Source organism: Cnephaeus nilssonii (genome assembly GCF_951640355.1).
Source record: "Cnephaeus nilssonii genome assembly, chromosome: 15".
In the NCBI taxonomy this organism is placed as follows: domain Eukaryota; kingdom Metazoa; phylum Chordata; class Mammalia; order Chiroptera; family Vespertilionidae; genus Cnephaeus; species Cnephaeus nilssonii.
This window is the reverse complement of record NC_137086.1, coordinates 61,804,775-61,826,703: the sequence shown is the minus strand read 5'-3', so window position 1 is coordinate 61,826,703 and position 21,929 is coordinate 61,804,775. Positions and strand designations below refer to the sequence as shown.

The 21,929-nt window shown below is 50.9% G+C and overlaps 1 protein-coding gene across 1 annotated transcript in view; it reads left to right on the top strand.

The window, feature by feature from the left end:
- FAM178B (family with sequence similarity 178 member B) overlaps positions 1-21,929 on the top strand; it is a 98,824-nt gene that overhangs the window by 16,761 nt on the left and 60,134 nt on the right. Inside the window, exon 6 of the mRNA XM_079792656.1 lies at positions 2,864-2,948. Coding sequence (XP_079648782.1) covers positions 2,864-2,948 — 85 coding nt within the window. The remainder of the gene's footprint in view (positions 1-2,863; positions 2,949-21,929) is intronic.

The following is a 21,929-nucleotide window of genomic DNA, read 5'->3' as shown; positions in this document are numbered from 1 at the left end:
AGCCTAGGCCTCAGTTTTGTAGTCTGTGAACTGGGGCTGAGAGTCCCATGAGGAGGTTAAATGAAGTCCTGTGACCTGCCTTGTTTGGATGGTCCCATGGCTCTGCCCGGGGCCTGGCACCTTGTGGAAGGAGTGTTAGGGAGAGGCTCCAGTTCTCCATCTTCAGCAAGGAGCCAAGTGGCCATGTGGCTGTCATGTGGTCACACTGCAGGCCTTCACGGGGACTCTGCCATTTCACTTCTGAGGTTTGGGCTTTCTTGCACTTGTAACACTTCCCCACAGTAGCAGCAGCATCTATTCATCCGTAGACATCGGCTAAGGACCTGCTATACTGAGCTCTAGGGATGGAAGGGCTTGGGGACTGGCGTCCCGGGTGCCTGCCCAGAATGTGGCCCTGTGCTCAGCATACTTCTGAGCCTCACTATTACGGGGACTCTGACTGAAAGAGGCAGAAATCCATGGGGCTCCCTGAAGCTGCTGAGGAGACTCTTAGAAAGGTGCAGGGGACGTTTGTGGGGTCTTCAGGAGGAGCAGGAACGAGGATGGAGAAGGATTGGGATCCTAGGAAAGATCTCAGCTTTTCTCTACTCTGCAGACTCCATGGCCAAGTAAATTCTCGGGAAGGAGAGTCTTATTGGACTAAGAGGGGTTAAGTGACACCCCCAACCCCACTCCATCCAATCAAAGGCAGCGGGGTGAGCAGGGTCCCTGGGCTGCCCACGGCTCCCGGGCACACCTGTGGCTGACTCAGAGTCGTGTGGGTGAGCAGAGCAGACCTCCCCAACCTGCTCACTGGCTGTTGCTTTGGAAAGGATATCCTCAGGTCCCATGGGACAAGGCCCTGCTGCCACCCTCCGGGCTCCTCCAGGGGCTTCAGTTGGGTATACAGTGGGCACTGGATGAATAGTCTTTGGCCTCGGTGCTCATGAATTACGTGAATTCGTTACTAGAGCCCTAGTGTATACCTGCCAAGTGAGCCTTGCTGGGGACGTGGACAAAAGCAGGTATCACATGCTCTGAATTTATATTCTTGTTGGGAAACAATCAGATGTCCAGCTATGAAAAAAGAAGTTATGAGAAATTATGAGGCGGGGAGGAGGAGGAAGAGGAGGAGGAGGAGGAGGCAGAGTTCTGGTGTCTTAGGTCAGATCCCAGGAAGCTGGCTCTGAGACGTGATTTCCCAGCAGATTTCTGGGAAGAGGGTGGGGGTGTGCGTCACTCTCAGCAGCTACCCTGGGAGGGAGAGAGAGAAAAAGGCCTGGGTGGAGTCAAAGCAAATGCAAGAGAAGTCACAGCCAGTCCTACAGGGGCTTCTGGAACTGCGGGGGGGGGGGGGGGGGGGGACCTTTAGAGTTATCCCAATGGAGGCAAGGGGTGCAGGCCTTTGGACCCCAGCCTAGGTCAGTTATCAGATAAAGGCTGCACTTGGAGAGGGGGTGTGACCTTGGGTGAGGCACTCCCTTCATCCAAGGTTAATGTCCAGAGGGACTGGCTCAGGGCCCTCAGGCAGCAACAGCACTGAGCCCTGGGTGGGGCCTTGTTCTGAAAGGGGCTCTGCCCAGGGCGTCTACCTCAGTGTCCTTTTCTCAGCACTCAGGAGGGCGGTTCACGGGCAGCATGGCTGGATCTGGGTGTCCTCAGGCCACATGGCACTGTCGGGGAGGGTGCTCTCCATGCCACTCACCCCAGATGCCCAGCTTGTGCACCTGCGGGGCTAAAAAATATTAATACTTTTCCTCCCACCTTCCAAGTTCTTCTGGCTGGGCTAATAATCAAATGAACAGGTTAACAGAGAAAAACAAAGCTTAATGCATGTGCCTGGGAAATTCACATAGGCATGGAATTCCGAAGACAGTGAGGCAACATCAGGTATATAAGACATTTTTGGGCAAAGGAGACAAGAGGGAATGGGGTATTAGATTCCAGAAGTGAGAATGGCTGACTCACAGGTAGTCGAGGAAGAACAGATCGCACCTGGCAGGAAAGCTCTTGCTAGACAACCCAGAGACCGTGGTTCATAGACAGTGTAGCTCCCAGGCCCTGCGGGCACCACACGTCATTCACATCAGGCTCAGGCGACATCCTAAGGTCTCCTTCCTGGAGCAGCTTTGTCTGTCTGAGTCTCTGGGGCAGGAAAGGGAGGAGGGTCAGAGGTTCTTTCTGAGTCTTTTAACAAACAGCTTAAAATCAATATGCCAGAAAGGGCAGTCAGGGTAGCAGAATTTTGGTCCCTTCAACCCTCAGAGTCAAGGAGCCTTCAAGTAAGGATCTCAAGGCATTTGAGTCAATGGGTGACCTGCCGCCCCCACCCCAGCCCAGGTTGTTGGAGGATCTGCACTGAGTGCAGCCGACCGTCTCAGATGACGGCTGTCTGAGACGATGGAAGTTAAGGCCCAGGGCTCTCCCCTGCGTGCCCCGAACGTCTGAGATGGCCGTCTCAGACGACGGAAGTTAAGGCACCGACCTGGACGTGATGGGGGATCACAAAGAGGGGCCGGCCTGTCATTGTCCAGCTGACTTTCAAGCTCTTTCTCTTTCCTGCACTAGCCCCTGCCTGGAGGGGCCCAGCTGTGACGGCAGGAAGTGAGGGACAGGACAAGACTCCCACACAGGGAGGTGGACGGAGTAGGAGGTTCAAGTCACATAGACCGGGTTGCATCCTGGCTTTGCCCGTACTAGCTGGGTGACCTGGGAAGCTGCTTGCCCATCTGAGCGTGATTTCCTCCTCTGTAAGATGGCAATAATGACAGTATCCGTGTCCCGCATGGGCGTGTGAGGACTGGATGGACTTATGTGACAGAGCAGTAAAGGTGTGTGCTGTAATGCATAGGAGTGACCGGCCACCTGTTGTTTCTCCTCCCAGCTGCTGGCCTGGCCTCCAGAAATTTCCTCAGGCGCCTTTGGTCTCCTGTGGGATCTCAGCGTGGATGGTCTCTTTCGTCCGTCTGGTCAGTACCAGGGTGTGGGCTCACCATTTCACAGCTCCCAGTCTCCTGCACCGGCTGCAGGGGAGGTGCCAGGGGGCGCTGGGGGGACGCTGTGTCACCAGGCTGTGGAGACGGGGCCATCTTTGGCTCTGGCGTCAGCATTCATAGAAAGCTGAGCCGACACGCTCCGTGGCACCTGGATCTGGCCTCAGGGGAATGTCACTGTGGCCAAGCCCAGGCTGACCTCACAGACTCGGGATCTCAGAACAGTCTAGAAGGCGGTTCTCTGGATTTAAGGGGACAGTTCTTTCTGAACTTCTACATCAGGTCAGGGAAGCTCCTGGGGTTGGGTTAACCAGGGGCGGGAGCCATGCCCACCAGCAGCGAGGCCCGAGTTTGGTCTGGAGGGAGAGCCTCACGTCTGTCTTGGCCCTGACAGTGAAGGGGTGCACATGAGTCACCCTTACACTTCCAGAAGTTCTGAGTTCACAGGAGCAATTGCTTTTCCCTCCAGTGGCTGCACGCTTCCCAGGCTGTCACCGTTTCGTACCTGAACCCAGACACTTTGGCACCAAAAACAATATCATGTAGCAAGTTGCTTACAGCAGGCAGACAGTGAGAGGGACAGACAGGTGTCCAGACCCGCCTTTGCTCACTAGCCGGAGTCTGCCCACCCTCCCGCTCAGACACTGACGGCATAGCTCAGAAGGCCAAGGTCGGAGACCCATGATGCACCATTAACACCCCACCAGCACTTTGACCTTCTGCTTTTGTGCTTCCCCTGTTTTAGGAGTTGGCTGAGCCGGGGGCCAGCTGTCAAATTACAGCATCCAGACCCCTGCCCCCGCCTAGGGCCCCTCTGAGGATTTCTGAATAGCGCCAGTCTCAGCATCCTCTCCCTTTTCATAACCTCTGCCCCTGCGCCCGCTGCCCTTTCTGGAGCCTCTGGGGCCACCTCTGCGGCATGCCTGCCCTTTGGGGAACAGAGGCCTCCCTTGTCCTGCTCCTCTCCTCCGGGCAGTGGTATGTCTCCTCCCAGAGAGGGGAGGCCGAGGCCGTCCCACTCTTCTCTGCTTCTTGCCGCATTGTCCTTGATTCGCCTCCGTCAGGAGGGCCAGGATCTCTCCTGAGCTCCCAGGTGGCTTAGCTCTGCTCCCTCCACTCCAGAGCATTTCTCATGCACCACGTGAGAGCCCATCCTGGGGCCGTCCCCCCGCCCCCTCCCCAATAGACTAGCCTAGAATTCCAGGCCCAAGGTGCAGTCTTCACGGATTCATAGAAGTCAAAGGCCAGGTCCACAAATGAACTGTCTGCAGGGACTTGAACAGATGTCCTCACACGCAGGCTCACAGCAACATTACTCACAACAGCCAAAAGGTGGGAGCAACCCAAGACCCCGTTGGTGGGTGACTGGACAATAGTGTGTATACACATGCGACAGAGCATTAGTCAGCCTTGAAAAGGAAGGAAACCGACAAGCTACAGCACGGATGAGCCTGGAGGACATCATGCTGAGTGAAATAAGCCAGATTCAAAAGGACAACTGCTATATGACTCCTTTTATATGAGGTCCCTAAAGTCATCGTAAGTATAGGGACGGAAAGTAGAAGGTGGTTGCCAGGGAGCGGGAGGCGGGGTGGGGAATTCGTGTTTGATAGGCACAGTGTCTGGGAAGGTGAGAAGTTCTGGAGAAGCACAGGTTTTGCCATCCTAACCCTCCTCACTGCTGTGCAGTCACCATCACCATTCCATGTTCTGTGCTTTGTACCATAACACAAACACGCGCACACACGCACACACGCACGCACACACGCACGCACACCAGCCAAGTCCAGAGCCTAGAGCCAGTGCCGGGAGAGACTACCAAAAGCATTTTCGAGATCCATTAGACCCAGGGTCGCTGCAAACAGAATCATGCGCCTTGGGATCCGTCGAGAAGTTGAGGTGCTCTGAGTGTCCTTTCATCATAGGTCACCGCCCTCAGGGAAGAACCAGGGGGCCCCCTCCCATCGGGATCTGTGATTGGTGTGTGAGTCTTCAAGCTGCCTGACCTTTCTCTTTGTAAACTGGGGATATTTCTTCCCTTTCCTGGAGCTCGTGGTTGCGGGCAGCCCTTCCCAGACCACGCTGGGGAGTCTTACCCCACCGCGCTTCCCCGGCCTGGGAGGGCGAGGCGCCTGGCCTCCTGCGAGGTGACGGTGTGCAGGTGCCCTGCAGGTGAGGGGCTGAGACTGGCAGCGGGGTCCCTGGAGTGTTGGACTGAGTGTGGTGGGAAGGATTTTCCTGACTGAGAAGCACACATAACCGTCTAGAGCTCCTTTTGGTGAGCTTGGAGGACGGATACCCTGGACCCTGATGTTCTTCATGCAGGAGGTGTCTATTCATTTATTCAGCAGACATGCTCCGAGGCGTCCTGTATTCTAGCAGCTCGCTCGGTGGCGTTGCAGAGGGAGAGTCGGGAATGAGAAGGCAGATTCCTGCCCTCAGGAGGCCGCTGGCCCGTGGGCGGGATGGCTGCGCAGCTACAGTAAGAGATGGAAGGGAGGCCAGGGCAAAACAATGGACTTGCAAGGAAGGGGGATTACTCCAGCTAGATGGAGCGGGTGGGGGCAGGAGTTGGGGCGTGATTTGTAGAATAGGGGCCAGTGACCCATCTCTCGAAAGATGGTAGGGCAGGGCTTGCAAGCTCAGTTGCCTCTGGGGACCGAGCTCTCTAAAGGGCTGGCAGGTCCAGTGCTGCCAGGTCCCTCTCCATTTCAAGACAAGCTGTGTGTTGGTTAGGAGGAACTTGGCCTGTAGGTAACAAACACTCAGGTCAGAGAGGTTTGTTATCTCACGTGACAAACGTTCCAGAGGCGGGCTTGCGGGCTCTGTCCAGCAGATCTGAGTGTCAGCTCTGGCTCAGCCCCGGGGCCTCGCGGCTCCCGCAGGGCTGCAGAGTGGCTGTCTTAGCTCCAGCGTCACCATGTTCTGTGAGGCAGCAGTGCGCAGGCAGGACATTCTCTGCGTTTTGTTTCACTAAACGGAACTGTGTCACGGGCTTCCTGACTGTCAGTGCCCTTTGATCCCCTGGCTATGTCTGAAAAATCCTACTCCTTCAAGGTAGAACTCCGGACACTCACTTTTCCAGCCTCCTTCCAAATATTTGAATTTTTAGTTTTGGAATTTCCATTTAGTCCTTTTTAAAAAAAAAAGTTTCTGTTTCTCTACTGGGATTTCTTACTTGTTCATTCAATGTGAGCATATTTTCATTGACTTCCTTGAGCACAGTTATAATAGCCACTTTAAAATTCTCCTCTGTAATTCAAACACTTGGATTATCTAATTCATTACATGGAAAATTAAGTATGAAAGTGAGCTGTTACTCAGAATGAGTAAAGAAATCATGGACCAAAGTGCTGGACCGTGGGAGGTTCTTTCTCCTCCATCCTTTTAGGGTGTTTCCCAGAAACATTCACGCACAAATGCCTGCTGACCGTGCCGGGCTTCCTTACGTAGCCTAGAACGTTCGGCACGCAGGGGAGAGCCCTGGGCCTTAAGCTTCCTCAGCTTTGTGGTCAGGTGGCTCTGGCACATGATAAAACTGTTTTCTGCTCAAACAGCCAGTCCTAGGCTAATAGTTAGGCTCACGAGTTCAATTGCTGGTGAAGGGCACGTACCTCTATCTCAGTTGCAGGTTCAATCCCTGGCCCCTGCTGAAGGCAACCAGTTAGTGTGTCTCACATTGATGTCTGTCTCTCCCCCACCCCACCCCCCATCTTCCTCCCTTCTCTCTTCTACTCTCTAAAGATCAATGGAAAAAATATCCTCTGGTTAGGATTGAAAAAAAGGAAAGCAAAAACTCCTGCTGTGAATCCTTCTGCAGACTCTTTTCAACTGTAGATGGAATATAGCTCCACTGGCCTGCCCCCCGGGGAGAGGATTCAGGTGCAGAGCTGCAGGGAAGCCGGAAACAGCAGAACAAAGAAAGGGGGTGCAGGAGATGAGGCTGAACATGGGGGGGGGGGCGGGCCCAGGTCTCAGACGACAGTGGGGTCGCTACAGACAGGGTGAAGCTTACTCTTTGGTAAGACCAAGACAGAATGTTGCTATTTAGATATAATACACATACCATATAACTCACCCCGTTAAAGCGTGTGATTCAGTGTGGTTCACAGAGTTGTTCAACCATCACCACTGTCTAGTCCCGAGCATTTTCCTCACCCCTCACAAGACGCTTCATACCCATCAGCAGTCAGTCACTCTCAGTCCCCACTCTCCCAGGTCCTGGCAACCCCTAGTCTATGTCTGTCTCGGTGGATTTGCTTATTCTGGACATTTCACATAAATGGAATCACACAGTAGGTGACCTTTTTTTTTTAATGGTTGAAAATATTACATATGTCCCCTTTCTTCCCCCGCCCTGACCTCTTCTATCCTCCCTTCCCAGCCCCCCAGGCCTTCACCACCCTATTGTCTGTGTCTATGGGTTATGCATATATGCATACAAGGTGTTTGGTTGATCTCTTCCCACACACCCACCCTCCCTTGCCTTCCCTCTGGGATTCCACAGTCTGTTCCATGCTTCTATATCTCTGGATCTATTTTGTTCATCAGTACTTTTATACCATGGAATACTATGCAGCAGTTAAAAAAAAGGATCTCTTACCTTTGAGACAGCATGGAGGGACCTGGAGAGTATTATGCTAAGCGAAATAAGCCAGTCAGAGAAAGACAAGTATCACATGATCTCACTCATATGTGGCATCTAATGAACAACAACAAAAAAGTAGGTAATCTTTTGTCTGGCTTATTTTACTCAGCATAATGTTTTCAAGGTCCATGTGTGTTGTAGTGTTTGTCAGTATTTCATTCCTTTTTATAGCCAAATAGTATTCGTTGTATGGATGTACCACATTTTATCCATTACTTGATGGACACTAGGGTTGTTTCTACTTTTTGGCTATTTCGAATAATCCTATCTAATAAAGAGGGAATATGCAAATTGGGGAAACATCTATTCAAGTGTTTGGCTCATTTTGGTCACAAAGATGGCGGCGCCCATAGTCACAAGATGGTGGTGCCCAGTCCCCTCAGCCCCGCTGGAGTCCCCCAGTTCTTTCAGCCCCGCTGTGGGAGAGCGGGGGGCGGCAGGCACACAGTGTGGCCAGACCCGTCCTCAGCCCCCCAGCCACCCAGGTCACCCGAGGCTCAGGTAACCAGGGCTGGCCGAGGCTTGCGCTGCCGGCAGTGGCAGCAGCAGTGGTGTGATGGGGCATTGCCTTCCCTGATCGCCGGGTCGCCTCCCACCCCTGAGGGCTCCCATACTGTGATAGGGGGCAGGCCGGGCTGAGGGACCCCCCTCCAGTGCATGAATTTTCATGCACCAGGCCTCTAGTGCTACTATAAACTTTTGCACACAAGTGTTTATGGGGATGTATGTATGTGTGTGTGTGTGTGTGTGTGTGTGTGTGTATACACACACACACACACACTCTTACGAGTAGAATTTCTAGGTCATAATGGTGATTCTGTTTTTAACTTTTTTGAAGGACTGCCAAACTATTTTCAGAAGTGGTGACATCATCTTACATTCCCACCAACAATGTTTGAGGGTTCCGCTTTCTTTACATCCCCGCCAACATTTGTTATTGTCCACCTCATGATAGTAGCATTACTAGTGGGTGTGAAGTGGAATTTCAGCATGGTTTAGATTTGCATTTCTGTAATGGCTAAGGATGTTGAGCATCTGTTCATGTATTTAGTGGCCGTTTGTATATCATCTTTGGGGAAACATCTATTCAAATGTTTGGCCCATTTTTTGGTTGGTTTTTTTTTTTTTTTTTGTCTTTTTTGTTATTTGTGGGAGTTCTCTATATACTCTGGATACTAGATTCTTACCAGATATGTAATTTGCCAATATTTTCTTCTATTCTGTGGGTTATCTTTTCACTCTCTAGATAGTGTCCTTGATGCATAAAAGTTTTTAATTATGATAAAATCTACTTTATGTTTTTTTTCTATTGTTGCCTGTGCTTTTGGTATCAAACAAGATACTATTGCCTAGTCCAAGGTCAATTTGGACTTACGTTTTCTTCACATATTTTTTTTTTTAAATTGATTTGGAGAGAGAAAGGAAGGAACAGAGGGGAAGAGAGAGAGAGAAAGAGAAACATTGATTTGTTGTTCCATTTTTTTATGCATTCATTGGTTGATTCTTGTATGTGCCCTTACTGGGGATCAAACCTGGTGTATTGGAATGACACTCTAACCAACTGGGCTCTTCTAAGAGTTTTATAGTTTTAGCTTTTACATTTAGGGCTTTGATCCATTTCGAGTTGATTTTTATATATGGTGTGAGATTAGCTTCATTGTTATGCAGGTGGAAATTTATTTGTCCCGGCCAGCACCATTTGTTGAAAAGACTGTTCATTGCCCATTGAGTTGTCTTAGCATCTTGTTAAAAATCAATTGACCATAGATGTATGAGTTTATGTCTGGGCTCTCCACTCTGTTACATTGATTTATACATCTATTCTTATGCCAATACCCCAAATCAGGCGTCCTCAAATTACGGCCCGCGGGCCACATGCGGGTGTTTTTGCCGTTTTGTTTTCTTATTTCAAAATAAGACATGTGCAGTGTGCATAGGAATTTGTTCATAGTTTTTTTTAAACTATAGTCCGGCCCTCCAACGGTCTGAGGGATAGTGAACTGGCCCCCTGTTTATTTTTATTTTAATATATTTTATTGATTCTTCACAGAGAGGAAAGGAGAGGGACAGAGAGCCAGAAACATCGATGAGAGAGAAACATCGACCAGCTGCCTCCTGCACACCCCCCACCGGGGACGTGCCCGCAACCAATGCACATGCCCTTGACCAGAATCGAACCTGGGACCCCCCAGTCCGCAGACCGACGCTCTATCCACTGAGCCAAACCGGTTTCGGCTGGCCCCCTGTTTAAAAAGTTTGAGGACCCCTGCCCCAAATCCTTGATTACTGTAGCTTGTATTAAATGTTGAAATTGGGAAGTGTGAGTCCTCCAACTTTCCCTTTTCAAAATTGTTTTGTCTACTCTGGAACCCTTGTATTTCTGTATGAATTTTAGGATTGGCTTGTCAATTTCTACAAAAATAAAAGCCGGGGTTTTGATAGTGATTGTGTTGAATCTGTAAATAACTTTGGGTAATATTGACAGTCTTAATAATATTCACTCTTGCCCTAGCCAGTTTGCCTCAGTAGGGGGTCCCGGGCTCGTGTCCCATCAAGGGCGGTTTGATCCCAGCCCCAGTCAATGTCTCTCTCTCACATCAGTGTTTCTCTCTCTCTCTCTCTCTCTCTGTCTCTCCCCCTCCCTTCCACTCTTTCTAAAAAAAAAAAAAAAAAAAAAAGTCAATGGGAAAAATATCCTCGGGTGAGGATTAACAACAACAAAATAATAATATTGAGTCTTCCAATCCATGAACATGGGATATTGGGATATCTTTAATTTCTTTCAACAACATTTTGTAGTTTTCAGTGTACAAGTCTTATACTTTTCTTGTTAAATGTGTTCCTAAGTATTGTAAAACCTTTTTGAGGCTATTATAAATGGATTGTTTTTCTTCTTTTTCTTTTCAGATTGTTCCTTGCTAGAGTGTAGAAATACACCACATTTTTTTATCTTGACCTTATATCCTGCAACCTCGCTGAACTCATTTATTAGTTCTAATAGTTTCTTCTTTTATGGCAGAATTTGGTTTTGAAAACAAACATATTCTTGTGCAATTAATTGCTTGAAAGACATGACCTCATGTTTCTTTAACAATGTAGGACTGGCCAGTAAACCTAGCGCCCATCATCCTGAGTAGGCAGCAATGCCTGGAGAAAGGAGCTCCGTCAGCAAGATCAAAACACATCAGAAGAGGCATAAAACATGTGTAGGTTCTCTCCCGTTAGCTTCCAGGACAATGTTGTTCATTCTTACCTACCCTCCTGTAGTATTTGTGTAGGAGGGGAGAGTATAATAAAATAAAATGACCCTGGCCAGTACATTCTTTGGATATTTTTTAAGTGGGCGAGAAATTCAGCTCTCAAAACAAATTAGTTTTATTTTCACCAGTAGTGTCTTTGGGCACTTTGTTCTTCCTCATTTGGTCACCATGCTTTTCCCTTTGTCCCCAGAGCTCCAGTATCATAGTCACTGGGGCTTTGGGAGTGTCTTGGACATGCCCCTGTTTTGTGGGTAATTTTCTTTTCTGTCATAGCCTGCTTTCATTCTCCTTTCTCCTCCTCTCCCTTCCTCCTTACTCCCTCCCAGGTAATATTTATAAGGTTGTTTCTTGGAAAAATAATAAACAAACAAATGACCATAATCGCACTAGCCAGGTAACCTTTGTTATTTTTTAAATATGTGTTTTATTGATTTTAGAAAGAGAGGAAGGAAGAGGGAAAGAGAGGTAGAAACATCCATGAGAGAGAAACATCAACATTTGTCAGCTGCCTCCTGTACACCCCCCTCTAGGGATCGAGCCCGCAACCCGGGCATGTGCCCTGACCGGGAACCAAACTGGCAACCACTTGGTGCCTGGATTGATGCTCATACGCAGAGCCACACCAGCTGGGCTGTTGTTATTTTTAAAGTATTCCATGTACCAAGTGCAGAAAATTTAAATACGAGAGAAAGGTGCAAAGTGAAAGCTCCCTCTGGACTTGCTCCCGATAGCCACTTCTTCTCCCCAATACTCATTATTAGCAGCCCCTTGTGGTTACTTCCAGGAACAAAATGAATGCACAAGCCACATAATGTAAGTATTCATACTTACAGGTTTGCTTACACCATATATCTTTTGCCACTTGAGCAGTCATCTGAAATTACCTCCAGGTGTGATTCAGTGGTTGAGCATCCACCTGTGAACCTGGAGGTCACGGTTCGATTCTCAGTCAGGGCATATGCCCGGGTTGGGTTGATCCCCGGTGTGGGGCGTGCAGGAACATCATCATTGATATTTCTCTCTCTTTCTCCCTCTCCCTTCCTCTGAAATCAATAAAAATATATATTTTTAAAACAAAATAACCTCCAGTGGAGAGTTACTCTTCTAGGATTTTCCACTTCTCTCCTTGGATGTCCAGGAGCCTGCAGAGTGGGGAGTCCTAGAGGTAGGATGAGCCACCAGGCTGCAAAACGAAAACATTAATGCATATATTTACATTTTAGCCCATTAAAAAAAAGTTTTACTGAGTTTTAATTGACATATGTCAACCTCTACACAATAAAACTCACCACAGTCATGATAATAAACATGTCCATCACTTCCAAAGTATTCTTGTGCCTTTTGTAATTCCTCCCCTTTTGTCTGTAGGAAACCACTGACCTGCTTTCTGTCTCTACAGATTAGTTTGCATTTCCTAGAATTTTATATAAATGGAATCAGGCAGTAGGTTCTTCTTTTCTTGTCTGGCTTTTTACCTCAGCATAATTATTTTGAAATTCATCCATGTTGTTGTGCATTGATAGTTTATACCTTCTTATAGCTGAGTAGTATTCCAGTGTGGAGATGCACCACGGTTTGTTTATCCAGTCACCTGTTCATAGGCATTTTGGTTGTTTCTGTTTGGAGCCTATTGAAATAACGCTGCTGTGAACATGCTTATGCACTGACACCTGTTTCTTTCCCCTTGGGGTACCTGTCTAAGAGTGGACAGGCTGGGCCGTGTAGTAGATGTATGCTTGCGTTTTTAAGACATTTCCAAACTGTTTTCCAAAGTGGTCATACCACTTCCCACCAGCAGTGGAGGGGCATTCCAGTGCCCCACATCCTTCCCACCACTCTCTTAATAGGCATGTAGTGGTAGCCCACTGGCATTTTACGTCACATTTCCCTAAAGACGGATAATGTTTGTGTGACCTCATTTGCCATGTGTATATGGTCTTTGGTGAAGTGTCCATTTTCTTGCTGGGTTGAGTTGTCTTCTTATTGAATTGTGAGAGCTCTTTATATATTCTAGTTACAGTTCTTTGCAAGATACATATTTTGTAAGTATTCTCTCCCAATCTGTGGTTTTCCTTTTCATTTACATGATAGTGTCTTTTGGAGAACATATTTTTTTATTTTAATGAAGTACAATTTATTCATGTTGTATAGTTTCTGTTTTTATTGTCATATTGTGAAATCTGGGTCACTGAGATTTTTTTCCTGTTTTCTTCTACAATTTTTCTAAGTTATAATTTTTATAATTAAAGTAAGTTTATAGCTTATAATTAGCCTTATATTTAGGTCAGTCATCATTTGGAATTAATTTTTGTTTATGTGTAAAGTAAGTTAATTGCTTTACAGATGGCTGTCCAGTTGGTCCAACACCACTTGTTGAAAAGGTTATCCTTTCTGCATTGAACTACCTTGGTACCTCCATCAGAAATTAATTGATCATATATGTGTGGGTCTATTTTTGGACTCTATTTTGTTTCATTGGTTTATATGTCTAAGTTTACCTCCACTATCTTGATTACTATAGCTTTATACGTGTGGAAATCCGGTAGTTTAAGTCCTTCAACTTTTTCTTTTTGAAAGTTGTTTTGGCTCTTCTAGGTCCTTTATAAATTTTAGAATGAACTTGTCATTTTCTACCAAAAAGAATCCTCCTTGAGTTTTTATTGGGATTGTACTGAACCAATAGATCAATTTGGGACAACTTGACATCTTAGCAATATCGTCTTCCAGTTCATGAACACAGGATGTCTTTCCATTTCCTTAGATTTCTTTAGTTTCTTTCAGCATTTCAGTGTACAGCCTTGCATTTCTTTTGCTAAATTTATTCCTAAGCATTTTATTCTTTTAGAAGGTCTTGTAAATGGGATTTTTAAAAATTTTATTTTTGGATTGTTCCTTGCCAGTGTACTGATATACAATTGATTTCTGTATATTGACCTTCTGAACTACAATCTTAATAAACTCCTACTTTGCTGAGAATTTTTGCCAGGAATTAGCTTCCAGGACAATGTTGTTCATTCTCACCTACCCATTTTATTCTCTAGCAGCTTCTGTCGTATTTGTGTAGGAGGGGAGAGTATAATAAAATAAAATGACCCTGGCCAGTACATTCTTTGGATATTTTTTAAGACGTTGGATTTTGAGATGTTTATATGGTTTTTCTTATTTAGTCTCTCAATATGGTGAATTGCATTGATTCTTGAATGTTGATTCATTCATCCTTGCATTCCGGAGTAAGTCCTACTTGGTCGTGATGTATTAACTTTCTATGTGTTGTTGGGTTCAATTTGCTAAATTTTTGTTAAGAGCCCTTCCATTATGTTCATGAGGATATTAGTCTGTAGTTTTCTCCTTCTGGTGTTAGTTAGCATCAGGGAATGCAGACTTCATAGAATGTGTTGAGAAGTATCCCCTTTTTCAATTTTCTGGAAGAGTTTGTGCAGAACTGGTATTATTTCTTCCTTAAATGTTTAGTAAAAGTAGCCAGTGAGGCCAGCTGGGCTCTAAGTTTTCTTTGTGGGAAGATTTTTAACTACAAATCGGATTTTTATAATGGCTCTGTGGTTGTTTGTGTTACCTACATCTAGTTTGTGTCCCTCTCATCTAAGTTGTCGAGTTTGTTGGTATAGATTTTTCCTAATATTCCCTTATTATCCTTTTAACATCTGTGGGCCAGTGATGGTGGTCCTTTTCTCATTCCGATTTGGGAATTCCTCTTTCTTTTTCTGATCAGTCACGTTACAGGTTTATCAACTTTGTTGATCTTCTGAAAGAACCTGCTTTAGGCTTCATTAATTTCCCTTTTAGTGTTTCTGTTTTCTGACTTCTGCTCTTATCTTTATTGTTTCCTCTCTTCTGCTTGTTTGGATTTGATTTGCTTCTTGTACCCCAGTTTCTTGAGGTGGAAACTTAGCTCATAGTAACTCATCTTTTTCAAGTTTTCTAAGTTATATAACGGACATATGTAAGTATCGTGGTACATTTTCATAGTTTACAAATGTGTAATTGTTGAAGATATAAATTAAGATTTTTTAATGGTGGACCTGCACATCAGAAAGCTTGGAGACCAGCACAAGCATTCTTTGATTGGAACTTAGGCTGACTCATTGGAAATTTTGAGCAGAGACGTATCTTGGGGACACGGGATGTGTGATTGGTGACAGAGCATAGGATGGGGTGGGTGGAGTAGAGACAGCAGTCACCCCCTTGGGTGATTTCTGTATATTGACCTTCTGAACTACAATCTTAATAAACTCCTACTTTGCTGAGAATTTTTGCCAGGAATTAGCTTGCAAATTCCTGGCAAAAATTTGCAAGCTAATTTTTGCAAATTTATTTATTTTTTTTGGCACCTTGTTAAAAATCAATTGACCAGTGGCACACAGGGCAGCGTCGGACAAGGTGGTGCTCAGCAGTCAGACTCGGTGTAGTCACCGGGCGGCCGGCTCCGAGCCCTCGGGACTGTCCCGGTGTCGGCAGCAATGACAGATGGGAAGCACCTGGTGCACAGGGGGCACTCAAACATGATAGCCATTTCCAGAACAAACGTGTGTTTTTATGAATGAGAGGCCACTAATAAACCGAAGGAACTCTGAGTAGTGTCTGTCCCTTTTCTTAATTTCTATAGGTCTGCTTTTGCCATTTCTGTCCCAGATGGTTGGGTGGGTTTTTCTCTTTGTTTTCTCAGAGGGCTTTTAAGCATTCAGAAATCCTTTTGGCTGCACATCTGGTGGACACTTTCTGCCCTTCACTGTCTATTAGGAGCTGCTGCACCTCGCCTGGCCCGCCTCTCACGGGCAGGACGGCCTCCGCGGGCGCTGTGTGGCAGGGCGCAGTCCATCCAGAGCCTCCTGGAGCTCCCGGCGGGCACAGCTCCCCTGCCCCGCTGCCTTGTTAGTGGGCCACATCTCCCGTGGCAGTGGCAGTGGCAGTGGCAGCGGACACGTGTGGGCCCCCTTCGCTCACTAACTTCCCTGGGCGGGTGCTGCTCTCCCCAGGCCCAGAGAGGCGGCTGGGACCCAGGTCTGCCAGCTGCACTGTTAGCCCCGCGCTGGTACTGCGAGCAGGTTGTGCAGACCCAGGCGGGCAGGAAAGCAATGGGGACCACCAGGAGAGCCATCCTCTGCTTGGCTCCATCCTGTAGTCTCCGGTTGGAAAGCAAGGATAACAGTGATATGACTTCATAATTGATCCTCACTTTTTAAATGTCACATTGTCGTTGTGATAATGAAGGTCGTTTAATTGAAAATAATGGCTAACGTTTCTAGAGAGCTGTGCCAGGCACTGAGCCCAGGGCTTTGCCTATCGCGTTTACTAGTAGTCGCCAGGACAGCCCAGCAGTAGATAGAACTGTTTTCCCATCTTGCAGATAATCAGGGCTGGGAAGCCCGAGCTGCACACTCTTTGGGTGACGCTTTTTTCAGAAAAATGAATAGGAAAGTACATAGTCTCCGGCGTGCCTGACCCAACCCTGGCCCGGCTCACTTTGTCATGTCCTCTCTTGGTCTCGGTGCTCCAGCCTTGAGGGCCTTCTTTTTCTCCCGTCTTCCTTCCTTCCTGCCACAGGGCCTCTGCATGTGCCAGTCCCCTGCCTGGCTGACACCTCTCCTCCCTGCAGCTGCCTGCATTGGCCTGCTCAACGTCATCTCCTCTGGCTCTCCTCTGTGGCACTCTGCCCTGTACCCCGTGTCTTGTCCCCTTCTCTCTACTCTCACACTCCTTGTCCACTCTTCGTGGCTCTGGTCATAGTTCGTGGTGAATTCCTTGATTCATGTTCTCTCCCAGGCTGTGAGCTCCTGAGCACAGGAGCCACTCGTTGCTTGTTTTTGTTTAGCCTTCTTCGGAGTTCCGGCAGCTGCGTGAGCCGGGTACACGGAGGATCAGGTCGTGCCCGTGGAGGAGAGGATGAGTCTCAGGCAGCGGGTGCATTGCCCACGGTGGACGTCAGCATCCTTTCCCACCAGCTCCTCTGGGCCCCATCGGTCAGTGGGCTGTGGAGCCGTCTGTGCGGCCAAGCCCTGGCCATGCTGTCTGGCCCTCAGCCCTGCAGCGTCGAGCTGCTGCTGCGCCTCACAAAGCAGGAGGCCCGAGCCCTGCCCGTGAGGTGGCTCTGGAGTGCAGCCTGGCCTGGGCATCCTGAAACCTCCTGGGCGGTTCCAGAAAACAGCCGGGGCTGAGAACCCCGGGCCACTGCCGGCCGAGGGCTGTGTGGGGGAGCTGGGCTGCCTTCCCTTCATCCCCCACCTCACCCCACCTCCCCGTTTGCACCGCAGGAGCAGGACAGGAGGGCAGGAGGGAGCCTGGGAGGGCCGCGCTTTCCTGAGCTCAGCATTCCCAGCTTGGCTGTGCATCAGAACCACTTGGGAATTTTCAAAAATTCCAAAGCCCCAGCCACACCCCAGACTACTTAACGGCCGTCACTGGTGGGACACAGATGGCAGCCGTTTCTGAAGCTGCACCCAAAGTGACTCCAAATGTGCAGACAAGTCTGAGACCCCCCGCGTGCTCTCGCTGTGTCCTTGTCCCGAGCAGAGCACACGCAGTCCCCACACGTGCCCGCCTGAGAGGCCGGGCCGCTGCCCGGTGCTGGGTGTTTCTTCTGTTTCTTCTCTTTTTTAAAGAATTCTTTGTTGTTGTTATTGTTAAATTTTAGAGCAGTTTTAGTGTTTCATAAAAATGAATGGGAAAGTACAGAGAGTTCCCATTTTCTCTCCCTCTCCCCCCACCCCCCGCCGCTCTCTCTCTCTCTCTCTCTCTCTCTCTCTCTCTCTCTCTCTCTCTCTCTCTCGCTCTCTCTCTCTCACACACACACACACACACACACACACACACACTCTTTCTCCTGTTAGTCACATCTCGCATTAGTGTGGTATCTCCATTAGGACTGATGAGCCATTCATAAAGGTTATTAACTGAAGCTCGTTGTCTAGATTAGGGTCACTCTTTGTGCTGTATGTTCTGTGGGTTTTACTAAATGTGATGACACCTCTCACCATTGGTGTCTCACACAGAAGAGTTGCGCTGCCCTAAGAGCCCCGTGCCCCACCTGCCCCGCCTCCTCCCCCAGCCGGCCCCTGCAGCCACCGCTCTGTCCCTGTGTCTGTGGTTGCCTTTTCCAGATGTCATGCACTTGGACTCATCCGTCTTAGCCTGCAGAGGCTTCCTTCACTAATCATACGCGCCGGAGGCTTCCCCGTGTCTGTTAATGGCCTGATAGCTTGTTTCTTTGTGTCATCAGCCACGAACGCTCCACTATCTGTGTGAACCAGTGTTCATCCATCACCTACTGGGGGACATCTTGGTTGCTCCCAAGTTTTGACAGTTATGAATAAAGTTGTTATAAACATTCATGTGCAGCTTTTTGTGTGGGCAGGCGTTTTCAACTCATTTGGGGAAAATACCAAGGAGCACAATTGTTGGATCATATGGTTAGTTTTGTAAGACACTGCCAGACTGTGTTCGAAAGTGGCTGTACCGTTTGGCATTCCCCCCAGCAATGAATGAAATTCCTGTTGCACCAAGTCCTTGCCAGAGATCTGGAATATTCCAATGTCTCAGGTTCAGAAATCAAAGTGAGAGAGAACGTGGCGGCCCAAGCATGGGAAGCCCTTTGCTTGTGCCTAAATTCCTCTCAAACTCTTGCTTTCCAAACTTGGGATGGTGATCTGCCACTGCCTTCCCAGGTCACCCTGAGGGGCCCTGCATCCTTAGCAACAACCCAAGCGTGCGCACTGAGGTGGCAAAGTGAGGAAGTGGTTGTCTGGGGCTGAGACGTGATGGCCGGGCCTCTCGCAGCCATCTTGGGCCACGAGGCGGCCCTGAGAAGGAGAGGCACGTGCTGAGAATGGCACAGCAGAAGGTGGGCACCCAGAGCCCCACAGCTCAGTCAGGTCCCTGCAGCCCACTTGCCTCCAGGCTTCCTTTTAATCAATGAGAATTAAAATCTAGCTTATTTAAAACCCGGCGGGTTTTTTGTTTGGTCTGTGGTCTCTGTTATTTGCACCTGAACCTAATTCCAGCTGATACGAGTGGTTCAGTGGTTTGGCACAACGCAGGTCTGTCCCCCGCACAGCAGGGCCTGGAGTGCTCCACTGTGTCAGTGACACCAGGTGGTAGTGTGAGTTACAGAGCAGAGGAGAGGTGGCGTGAGGACGGCATCACCTACCCTGTGCACACCCGCGGCCCCACAGATAAACAGGCCAGGCTGACAGGCTGTGTGGTGTGTGGTGGGTGGAGGGGTACCGATGGGGCTGTGTGCAGGCTGGGCTACACAAGGCAGGCAGAGAGGCTATGGCAGCACCAAAGGGGGGCCTGGTCTCAGGGAGGGGGGGCTGGTCTCAGGGAGGGGGGTCCTGGTCTCAGGGAGGGGGGGCTGGTCTCAGGGAGGGGGTCCTGGTCTCAGGGAGGGGGTCCTGGTCTCAGGGAGGGGGGGCTGGTCTCAGGGAGGGGGTCCTGGTCTCAGGGAGGGGGGGCCTGGTCTCAGGGAGGGGGGGCCTGGTCTCAGGGAGAGGGGGGGCTGGTCTCAGGGAGTGGGGGCCTGGTCTCAGGGAGGGGGGGCCTGGTCTCAGGGAGAGGGGGGGCTGGTCTCAGGGAGAGGGGGGGCTGGTCTCAGGGAGGGGGGGCCTGGTCTCAGGGAGCGGGGTCCTGGTCTCAGGGAGGGGGGCCTGGTCTCAGGGAGGGGGGGCCTGGTCTCAGGGAGAGGCGGGGCTGGTCTCAGGGAGAGGGGGCCTGGTCTCAGGGAGGGGGGGCTGGTCTCAGGGAGCGGGGGGCTGGTCTCAGGGAGCGGGGGCCTGGTCTCAGGGAGAGGGGGCCTGGTCTCAGGGAGGGGGGGCCTGGTCTCAGGGAGAGGGGGCCTGGTCTCAGGGAGGGGGGGCCTGGTCTCAGGGAGAGGGGGGGCTGGTCTCAGGGAGCGGGGGGCTGGTCTCAGGGAGCGAGGGCCTGGTCTCAGGGAGGGGGGGCCTGGTCTCAGGGAGAGGGGGGGCTGGTCTCAGGGAGAGGGGGGGCTGGTCTCAGGGAGCGGGGGCCTGGTCTCAGGGAGCGGGGGCCTGGTCTCAGGGAGGGGGGTCCTGGTCTCAGGGAGCGGGGGGCTGGTCTCAGAGAGCGGGGGCCTGGTCTCAGGGAGGGGGGTCCTGGTCTCAGGGAGCGGGGGGCTGGTCTCAGAGAGCGGGGGCCTGGTCTCAGGGAGGGGGGGCCTGGTCTCAGGGAGTGGGGGCTGGTCTCAGGGAGGGGGGGCTGGTCTCAGGGAGCGGGGGCCTGGTCTCAGGGAGCGGGGGCCTGGTCTCAGGGAGGGGGGGCCTGGTCTCAGGGAGTGGGGGCTGGTCTCAGGGAGGGGGGGCTGGTCTCAGGGAGCGGGGGCCTGGTCTCAGGGAGCGGGGGCCTGGTCTCAGGGAGCGGGGGCCTGGTCTCAGGGAGGGGGGTCCTGGTCTCAGGGAACGGGGGGCTGGTCTCAGAGAGCGGGGGCCTGGTCTCAGGGAGGGGGGTCCTGGTCTCAGGGAGCGGGGGGCTGGTCTCAGAGAGCGGGGGCCTGGTCTCAGGGAGGGGGGTCCTGGTCTCAGGGAGCGGGGGGCTGGTCTCAGGGAGCGGGGGGCTGGTCTCAGAGAGCGGGGGCCTGGTCTCAGGGAGGGGGGTCCTGGTCTCAGGGAGCGGGGGGCTGGTCTCAGAGAGCGGGGGCCTGGTCTCAGGGAGCGGGGGCCTGGTCTCAGGGAGGGGGGGCCTGGTCTCAGGGAGTGGGGGCTGGTCTCAGGGAGGGGGGGCTGGTCTCAGGGAGCGGGGGCCTGGTCTCAGGGAGCGGGGGCCTGGTCTCAGGGAGGGGGGTCCTGGTCTCAGGGAGCGGGGGGCTGGTCTCAGAGAGCGGGGGCCTGGTCTCAGGGAGTGGGGGCCTGGTCTCAGGGAGGGGGGGCCTGGTCTCAGGGAGTGGGGGCTGGTCTCAGGGAGGGGGGCTGGTCTCAGGGAGTGGGGGAAAAGGAGAGTGAAGAGGCCCATGGGCAGTTGCACAGCGTCAAGCAGAAGGTTCTGGAAGAATGTGGGAAGAGCAGGTCTGGAGAAGGAGCCAGTGGGGGTGAGAGCCGAGAACAGAGTGGGTAGGAGCTTGTCAAGGTCCTGCTAGGCGCCAGCTCTCTGCTGTGAGAGGCACCGTGAGTGTTGGGAAAACACGGCTCTCTCCAACGATGGGTGGACAGCGTGCTTCCTTTAGGAACCAGCACCCCATTAAGGCTGATGGGAGACCCCCCTGCCCCCCGTGCATGGGGCCTCACCCTGTAGTTGTGCCAGTGAAACGAGTGCATTTTAAAATATGGACTTGATAGGATTTTGTATTTCAGCACATAATGGATCCCTTTGGTAACATCACTCCCTCCCCACATGACCAGCCTGCTCCCATGCCCTGCGTCCTTGCCCCAGTCTGCAGGGCAGCAGGCCCCCACCCTGGGCCTCGCACCCCCAACGTCTGCAGGGCAGCAGGCCTCCACCCTCAGTCTCGCACCCCCCAGCATCTGGAGGGCAGCAGGCCCCACCCCGGACCTCGGCCCCCCCAGCACCGGGCTCTGCTGGGAGGAGCTGCACTCTGGCCTCAGGTCCCTGTGGCTCTTCCTTCTGTCTGTGACATCGCCGGCGCCCTGGCCACCTTTCTCCCAGGCCAGCCGCCCACCTGCCATCCTTTATATGTTTATTTGTCAGTTTGTCACATGCACTATTTCCCTACCCACTCATCAGCTCCAAGAGACCAGGACACACACACGCACACACACACGTGTGTCTGTCTCTCTCCTACATCCTGGACCCCAGCATTCAGTGTTCACTTACTGTTTGTTGAGTGAATAAGACTTCAAATGACTCAGGCTGAATCAGTGAAATTGAAATGAGTTTAAATGTAACGAGGAAAGTGCTGCGGGAGCTAAGGGATTAGAGTTGGGAGGGCAGGCGGATGGGTTTAAACCTCCCCTCAGTGTGGAGGGCCCCGCACTGGATTGGGGCGCGGTGTGATGATTGGCGGCGATGGCGTTGGGGAGCAGCCCCCATGGAGGCTGAGGCGGTGGAGCCCCCCTGGTCCCGGGA